The sequence below is a fragment of the Passer domesticus genome, chromosome Z (genome assembly GCF_036417665.1).
Source record: "Passer domesticus isolate bPasDom1 chromosome Z, bPasDom1.hap1, whole genome shotgun sequence".
Classification (NCBI taxonomy): domain Eukaryota; kingdom Metazoa; phylum Chordata; class Aves; order Passeriformes; family Passeridae; genus Passer; species Passer domesticus.
The window spans coordinates 69044557-69052979 of NC_087512.1; the positions used below are offsets into that span (position 1 = coordinate 69044557).

The 8423-nt window shown below is 46.2% G+C and overlaps 1 protein-coding gene across 4 annotated transcripts; it reads left to right on the forward strand.

Annotated features, from left to right (window-relative positions):
* The first annotated feature begins 1158 nt into the window (after positions 1 to 1158).
* On the forward strand, positions 1159 to 8174 carry LOC135290961 (serine/threonine-protein kinase PAK 3-like). 4 transcript variants are annotated; one of them, XM_064404971.1, is made up of 7 exons: positions 1165 to 1206; positions 2519 to 2974; positions 3607 to 3724; positions 4412 to 4511; positions 4965 to 5161; positions 6493 to 6630; positions 8009 to 8174. In XM_064404971.1, exons 3-7 carry the CDS (start codon positions 3638 to 3640, stop codon positions 8084 to 8086), a joined length of 600 nt encoding a protein of 199 aa, XP_064261041.1. In that variant the 5' UTR covers positions 1165 to 1206; positions 2519 to 2974; positions 3607 to 3637; the 3' UTR covers positions 8087 to 8174. The 4 variants fall into 4 exon arrangements, with proteins under 4 accessions (XP_064261043.1, XP_064261041.1, XP_064261039.1 ...); XM_064404969.1 differs by having other exon boundaries at positions 1166 to 1206; positions 2519 to 3724; XM_064404973.1 differs by lacking the exon at positions 6493 to 6630 and having other exon boundaries at positions 1159 to 1206; positions 2519 to 3724.
* The last annotated feature ends 249 nt before the right edge of the window (positions 8175 to 8423 follow it).

Genomic DNA, 8423 nt, shown 5'->3' on the forward strand with positions numbered 1-8423 from the left:
TAGGAAAAAGGTATGGTAAACAAGCAATGAAAAGCTGCATAAGTAATCCAAGATGATGTGTTTACTACCTTAAGTGATTTGTTTCCATTTTTCTATAAAATGCACAGAAGCTTTTAGAGCATACTCATTTCTTAAGCTGATGTAAAAGGATGTGAAGTTCAGGGGACTCCCTGTTCCCCTTCATGCCCAGTCCCTTCCTAAGCTCTGCCAGCAGTGATGATTGAAACAGAAATCTTAACGGAATTGTGTTGAGGCAGCACTTTGTGCAAATGACAGCGACATGGATGAAGGATGAACAGTCTCACAAGTAAAATATTGGAGGATTTCATGAAAAGACTCTTGAATAATGCTTCTACAGATCTTTGCAAGTGATCATCTGATTTCATTAAAAGTTCAGGCAAATTTCAGATGAATAGCTTTTTAGCTTCACTGTCAGGCAATTTTGCTTTCAGAATGAAGCATTGGATGGCAGTTGGTTGTGTTTGTTATAAAATATGCCTATGCCAATAGACAGTTTAGTGATTTTTGAGCTCCAATGGAATGGGGCACATTCTGTATTAATGATGAGTTCAGCCAAGCAACCCAAATTTTGTTGTATCTGACTAAGGATAAACTAATTCCATTTTACATCTATGCAAATAATTGCATCTAGAGCTGAGGAAAAGAGAAAGGGTTTTGGTGCCTGTTACAGTTGAAATTAATCTTTTGCAGTTAAAGTTGTTCTTGGAGCTGACTCCAGGATGTGCTTTCATAATGCCAAAAAAATCCCAGGGTTGTATTCTTGGACCCTTTTTGTGAACCACTCTCACCTGGTTTGTTAGCTGAGCACTGGTCAGATCAGTTGTACTCGGGCACTTGAATTCAAGGAAAGCCTGTGCCTATAAATTCTAGCAATTGGGAAAGGATGACTTGCTACTTGAATGCTTTGGCTACATTAGAGGCTAAGTGAGAGTCGCTCTCTCAGGGCACTTTTGTAGCCGGCTGCTTTCAGAGGGAGAACTGTGTCAAAGCAGCCCTTTTGAGTGATGGGACAGCAAACCTTTGCAAGTGCAGCTCTTGTTTAAGATGAAGGGCCTAGTTAATCAGCAGTAATAGAGGGTAGACTTAAGATTATACAGAAAATGTCTTCTTCCTTTTAGCCAAATGCCAGCGAGGCGTCGCACAATGGAAGTGCGCAGGATATCAAATTATATAACCCACTTGGAGGTATGGTTGCCTTTCATATTTTGCTCAATGTCTGTAAGATTTTCAACTTGGCAATTCATTTTTGCAGCATATTCTTGGGACAGGGGATCTCTTGTGTTCAGAGCTCTCAGCTGGAGGTGGTTTGGCCTCAGGTCAGCCTTGCATTGTCTTGTCAGTGCATTCAGCCACTGGTCTGTTTTCCCCTGAGAAAGGCCTGCCAGTCCTTCCTTGTTCCCATACTGAGTGATGGGCTGGAATTTGGAGCATGGAGGTCAACGTTTGGACCACTCCATTTACCTAAATTCACTGCCTTGGTAGCTAATGTTTTGGTTTTGGAGTACCCAGGCACTACCATTATCCATTAAATTTAATTGGAAATTGAAAGACAAATGACTGTGAGGAAATCACATAGAGAATTTTAATAAGGTCATGGTGGAGAACCATGCGTGATTTAATTTTTTGTCTTGGTCATTAATAAGTCAGTGTTGCCACATTACTGTGTTGGGTTCTTTTCAGGGAAAGCAAAAGGAAATATTGATGTCAGCTTCCCAGTGGATTCCATCACTTCCCACAAAGCACAATGTGCTTAGGTGCTGCCATTTGCTGTTAATCTGTTCTCAGTGCTGTTTCTCCAAGGAGCCCGGCTCCAGGCAGACACCAGGTGCACGTTGCCCTTCCAGACACTCAGTGGTGCTGCCTGCAGCGGTGAGCTGAGCCAGGTACAGCCAGCTGCCCTGAGAAAAACAGGCTCTCACCTGGCTGTGGCTGTGGTCACCTGCCTGCAGGGACATCCCTGCTCCTGCAAGTGCAGCTCTTGCTCTTGCTCTGCCTTAGCCTAGTGCAGAGCATTTTAAGGCAGCACCATGGTGGCTTTTTGGAGAGACAAAACGGAACTTCTGAATTTCTCATTGGGGCATTCTGTTTCACATGTGAACGAAGATTTGTGTGATTCTTGGTGGTGCTCTACTTAGATCCTAAGAGAATATTTAACATTCAGTAACTGGGGTCTGAGGGCTGGCAGTAGTGAGTCAGTTGTGAAACTTGGGGCCACTTCTGCTTTGGGCTGGAACAGAGAATCTCAGGTGTGACATGTCTGGTTGCTGGTAGGGTACAGGGTGCCGTTGCAATATGATCCATGCAGTACTAGTTAGAGACTGGGCTTTGTCACAGAATCACGGAATATGCTGTGTTGAAAGTGATGCACAAGGATATTCAAGATCAGCTCTGTCCCCAAGAATATCCATCATCATTTAAAATCAACTTCTTTGCCTTCTCCCAGCTTCCCATTTGACACTTCTTTTTCTCTTTTCCTTTCCTTTGGGAAAACAAGCAGATGTCAGAAGAGCCAAAGCAAATGCTTCACGTCCTGCCCCTGAGAAAAAGAGAACAAAGCCGATGAAGCCTGCAGAGAGTGAACAGCATCCTTGCAAAGAGCAAAGCAAAAAGCAAAACCCGCACTATGTACTGCCCCGTCTCTGTGTCCCACCGGCCATGGGGGAGCAGGCTGATAACAAAAACCAAAACAAAACATTCACTCTTCAGAGTCAGTCTTAAGGCACAGAACATGATATCCAGCATAAACAGATCACACGACTGGGGATACAAGCATCATGACATCACCTTGGGACACATGCTTTAAGAGGACTCTTGGCCAATGTGCTGATTTCATCTTGAGTTCCTTGCAGACCTGTGCCCCATAACTCCCCCCATTAACTCACTGCCATCGCCACATTTCATTTCTTTTCTTCTCCTATCCCATGTACCCTGAAATGATGAAATGATAGAAAAGGTGAGGATGGTGTTGTGAATTATTTAGACAGGTGAGAGGTCATGGCTTTATCCCATGAATATGCGTTTACATACAGCAAACATGAGAGGTTAAAAACTCACTTTGGTCAGTGGCAGAAAGTAGAGCTGTTAATTATTATTTATTAATATTTCTCTACTCATCTCCAGTGGATGAGAAGAGAGTGCAGCTTGTCTGCATGAGTCTTCTCTGGCACAAGTAATTTGAAAATTATTCAAAAATTATTGAAAACCTGGATCAACTGTATCTTACTAAGTCAATACCCTTGAAGTTCACTGCCTCCACATTTTTTGGGGATTGATTATTTAAAGTTTCTTAAATGCTGATTAACCACCCTAAAGTGGATTTCCCTTAGATCCTTGCCCCTCTTTGCCATTGCTATGCATGCCAGGAAGACTAGGTGCTTATTTCCAGAAGCACCATGCCTGACAGATTTTTTATCTGGGCTGTTACTAAACTGCACTTTTCACTTGCTGGCCATCTAAGACATCTCCTTTTTCACAGCTGTGCCTTTCTCCTTGAGACTGCACAGACTGCAAAAAATGCACAGCCTAGATGGAATGTCTATTCCTGCCATGCATGTTTATCTCCATGCCTTTGATTCCTTCTTTCAGCCACCTTCAGGGTGAGGAACTCTGGCTGGTTATGGAGTACATGGACGGAGGCACCCTGGGCGATGTCATCAGCAAGACCAACTTGTCTGAAGATGAGATGGCAGCCATCAGTCGGGAGGTCAGCAATCCCATCTGTGCTTCCCAGGGCTTGGGCAGGATTGTCTGGGAAACAGGGGCTTACAACAGGAGAGGTTTCATGTGCCAAGCTTTGCTTCTGTGTTGCTGCTATGCTATGGGCAAGTAAAAGCATCTCAAGTGAAAGGCCTGCCAGTGGCCCTGCACTCACTGTACTCAGTTCTTGTACTCTTATCTCCTGCTGTTGTGTTCTCGCTCTGCCTCTTGTATTTGCTGTTCTCCATCTTGCCTCCCTAAACTTTTGTCTGTCTTCACTGCACTCCTTGCCTCTAAAAGCAAAGGTGCTGGTGGCAGGATTTGAAAGGAACAGCAAAGGAAAAGAGAGAGACTTGTTTCTCTCAGTCCTCAGCTAAAAAGAATTTTGGAGTGCACCCAAAATGCTGTTTGCTTCTGAGCACATCCCCTGCAGCAGCAGTCATCCTGGCTGGATTGCAGGGGACAGTCCACAACAGCAGGTGCTGCTGCTCTTTCAAAAGCTGATATGCCTTTCCTTAGAAAGGTCCTGCTCTGCAAGTGTTGGAGCAGCAAGCTCTTCCTCTCAGTGGCACTGTGTTCTGCCATTACTCCCCATTCCTCTGGAGAGGGAATTTTTTTGATTCTTTGTGTCCTTTCTTGTGTGATGAAATCACATCACTTACTTTTGTCCTCCTGTTTCTGTTTCCTCTCTCAGTGCCTGCAAGGACTGGATTTTCTCCACTCAAACTACGTGATCCACCGAGATGTAAAGAGCACCAACATCCTTCTCAGAACCGACGGCTCTGTCAAGCTGGGTCAGTATATTCTTGGTCAGGTGCAGCATTCCAGGGATGTGGGGCTGCGGGGCTGCTTTGAGTGGCTGCCAGTTCCCCAGAAATGGTGCTGGTGGCAGTGCAGGGACACCCGCTGTGAGCTGGTGACACAGTTACAACATGTACAAAGGCATGACAAGGAACAAGCAGTCAAGAGTGGCATTGCTCTGTGTGTGTCCCTTCTAGAGGAAGGGAGCTACAAGTCTAAAGCTTCCAAAGAACAAAGGCCACTGCTGGAGGCAGCATAAAAAATGTGGGGATTTTTTAAGTCACCAGTGCCATATTTCCTTGGCTAAAATCCTGAGAAAACAGAGCAGGGACAGTTGTCCAGGAGATTCAACAGCGCATTTTCAAAGTTCTACTGGGAAATTCTTTTGCTTGGTTTCCTAATTGCACAGAATTAAAATAAAACCAGTTATTTTGCTTTCTCCTCAGCTGATTTTGGCCTCTCTACTCGGCTCACCCCTAAGCAGAGTAGAGGGTGCGTGGTAGCTGGGACTCCTTGGTGGATGGCGCCTGAAGTGGTGACGCATCAACCATATGGCCCCAAAGTGGACATATGGTCTTTTGGAATTGTGGGAATTGAAATGATAGATGGAGAACCTCCTTACTGGAACCAAAGTCCTGCCTTGGTAAGGAGCAAATACTCACTGATCCCGCTGTCTTTCTCACCTTTCCCTTGTCCTGCGTGCCATTGGACAAAATCCCATTGCCATCTGCTGGAGCTACTTCCACCAGGTCTCCTCCTAAAAATGTCCCTGCAACACATCAGCATCTGCTGTAGCTTTGGTTGCATCAGTGGGGGAGCTCAAGCCTTCTCACATGCAAACAAACTCCATTCTCAGGCAGCATTTTCCTTTGGGTTATATGTGTTTCCGGTTCTTTTGTCTGTGTAGATGGCCCCAACAACAGGAAACAAGCATCTTAGAACTGCTGTTAGCTTTTCAGAAATGAAGGAAGGAAACCCAAACCCAACAACGTTTCTAAAACTGTGGTTTTTAGAGAGGAACCTAACCCACTGTGCAGTTTCTTCTCTCTGGGAAGCTTGCCTGAAACCAGGGCAGAGGCCACAGAGTCTCTTTAGCTTTTGGTGCAGTGCTGCTGAAACATTTAGTGACCGTGTTTCTCTCATGGCCCAAGCCACGTTCTCCACATCACCAAGCCAGAGCCTGGTGATGTGGAGAGCTTGACAAAACCTCCCATTTGTTTCCTGGCACTTTCTGGGACGGGCCTACCATTAATGCATTGACTTGAGTATCCAAATGAGCAGAGGGTGACCATAGGGATGGCACCTCTCCTTCTTCTGACCACGAAAAGTTTTGCTTTGCTGCATAATGGGAAGCCGAACTTTTCAGACAGCTGAGAGACAGAGCTGCAGATGTTTCCTGTGTGCCCAAGCAGGCATTTTCATCCCAATACATTTGTGCGGGCATCTTAACGTGTCTGAGTTGAATATAAGATTGTAGATGTTAGTTTCCTTACCTGGGGATTAACTGATGGATTTCCTTTCTTTCCTTGAAATTACCATTGTTTTCAAGAACAAAGCAAAAAGCTTGATGAGTTTTGTTCCACGGCAGCTGTGCTTAAGGGACCAGGAAGCACTGCAGAGATGCCTTTCATGTACTAATCCTTGGAATTAGTTAGTATAGCAAAGCAAAGTCCCTCTTCCAAAAAGTCTGTCAAGATGGTGTGATTCTTCAGAGAAGCAAACGTGCTTTTGTTGAGGTAGTTCCCACTGAGTAGGTGAGTCAATGAAATCAGCTGCCAAGGCAAGATCTGCAGGATGTTGGAAAAGCTGTGGCTGCATCAGGGTTTGGGTTTTTGGTTGGTGAAAGAAAGGCATCTCTGGGTCTCTGCCCGGGCAGTAACTGCCACTGAAGAACAGAGGTTAAACAAAGGGACTGGGAGAGCAGTTAAAGATGTGAAAGCAGCAGGTGGAGCCTCACGTTCCCTTTTTCTCCAGGTTAAACACCTGATAGCTACAGTAGGGACCCCACAGCTGCGGCAGCCCAAGCTCCTCTCAGCTTGGCTGCATGACTTCCTGAGCTGCTGCCTGCAGGCAGATGAGGAGCGGCGCTGGTCTGCCAAGGAGCTCCTGCAGGTAAAATGCAAAGGGGCTGCAGGTGAAACAGGGTGCGAGGGATGGGCTCCTCCTCCACTGAAGTCCAAGGCATCAGATGAGCCCCCTTCCTCCTCACCTCCACTCTTGGTGCTGTTGAAACGAAAATGGTGAGGCGTCCTAGACTGGGCTGGGCTGGCAGGGCCCTGTAAAGGTCATCTGGTGCAAGTGTCCTGCAATGAGCAGGGACATCTTTAAAGAGATCAGGTTGTTCAGAGCCCTTTGCCACCTGACCTGGAATGGTTCCAGGGAGGGGACACCTACAAGTTCTTGGGGCAACCTGTGCCAGGGTGGCACCGTGCTCCGAGTAAGCAAATTCTTCCATCTACCTACTCTGATTAGATCCCCTTTGTGTTTAAAAATATTTGCCCACATCATATTCTTAATTGTCCTGTTGAAAAAGATGTCTCCCACTTTCTTCAAAGCCACACTTGAGTTTTGGAAAGTGGCAATACGTGGCTCCCTGGGGCCTGTTCTTCACACAACTGAATAACTCCACCTCTCTCCGCATTTCATGAGAGGACAGGTACACTGTCCTCTGATTATTTCTGTTGCCCTGTTTTGTATTTTGGTGGTGTGTTCCATTTTATCTAATGGCAAAAGAATTGAAGTAGAGCAATGCAGGGTACAGAGACATGAAACCGTTGTGCAGGAAGCCAAGGAATCCAATCCTGGCCGAGCTGTCAGAGATTTGGCTGTGGGCAGGAGGGGCTGTGGGGGGCTCACTGTGAGCCTCTGAGGATCCCTGTTTTTTTCCCCTCTGGTTTGTGCCCCCCCTTAGAGATTTCTGTCATGCAAATAGGGACAGCTGAGAGGGACTCGTCCCAGCCCCATTTGCTGCCTGGCACAATCAAGCAGACAGGAACTGGCCCAGGGTTACTGCCAGGTTGTGTGGCAGAGAGGGAACTGCAGCACCCAGTGCCACTGGGCTGTCCCTGCTGGGAAGGAAGGTGCCATCTGGCACAGAAGGGGCAGGGCATGGAAAGGCAGACACTACTCTGTCTCTCTGTGGAAATCAGCACAATGCCTGTCTTTCAGAGGCAGGGACCTATGTGATTCATTGGAGTTTCCTGAAAGGAAGAAACCCCAGGGACAGAAAGCACCATTTCTAGAGCACTGGCAGGGCAAAAATCCCAGCAAGATGAAGACATCCCAATAAACAGATGAGTGGGATTCTGGGCCAGGTTTGCTTGTGATGGCAAGGTCCTGCACATGATGATTGAGGAGCAGGTGGTCCCAGCGTTCTGCTTTCTGGGTCTTTCTAGGAACTAGAGGAATTCTCATTGAGCCTGTGAAGCACTGAGCTTGGAAATTCATGGTTCACTGTTCTTTGTTGTTTTGTTTTTTTTCCTGTGGACAGCATCCATTTGTAGTATCAGCCAAGCCAGCATCCATCCTGGCACGACTCGTCATTTCAGTCCAGAAGAGGAGGAAGTAGGAGACAAGAATGCAACAATTATGTCCACAATCTTAGGATTGGAATTAAATAAAGTTTCATTGGAATTAAATAAAGTAACATCAACTCATTTGGAAGATTCCCCTCCTGACCCCTTCAGAAAAGTCAGCGTTTCCTTCTTGTTTTTATTGGTGCTAAATCACACTTACGGCTTCTTTTGTATGGTTTGTAAGTGGGGAAGGCTCTTCTTCATTCATCCTCTCCAGACCACACTGCCTTTGCAATATGACCCACTGGCCTGTTTTTGCCCAGCTGTGGTATTTCTAGTTGAGGCAGAAAGGGCAATGGCATTTGCAGGAAAAACCAAAGGAGTGGGGCA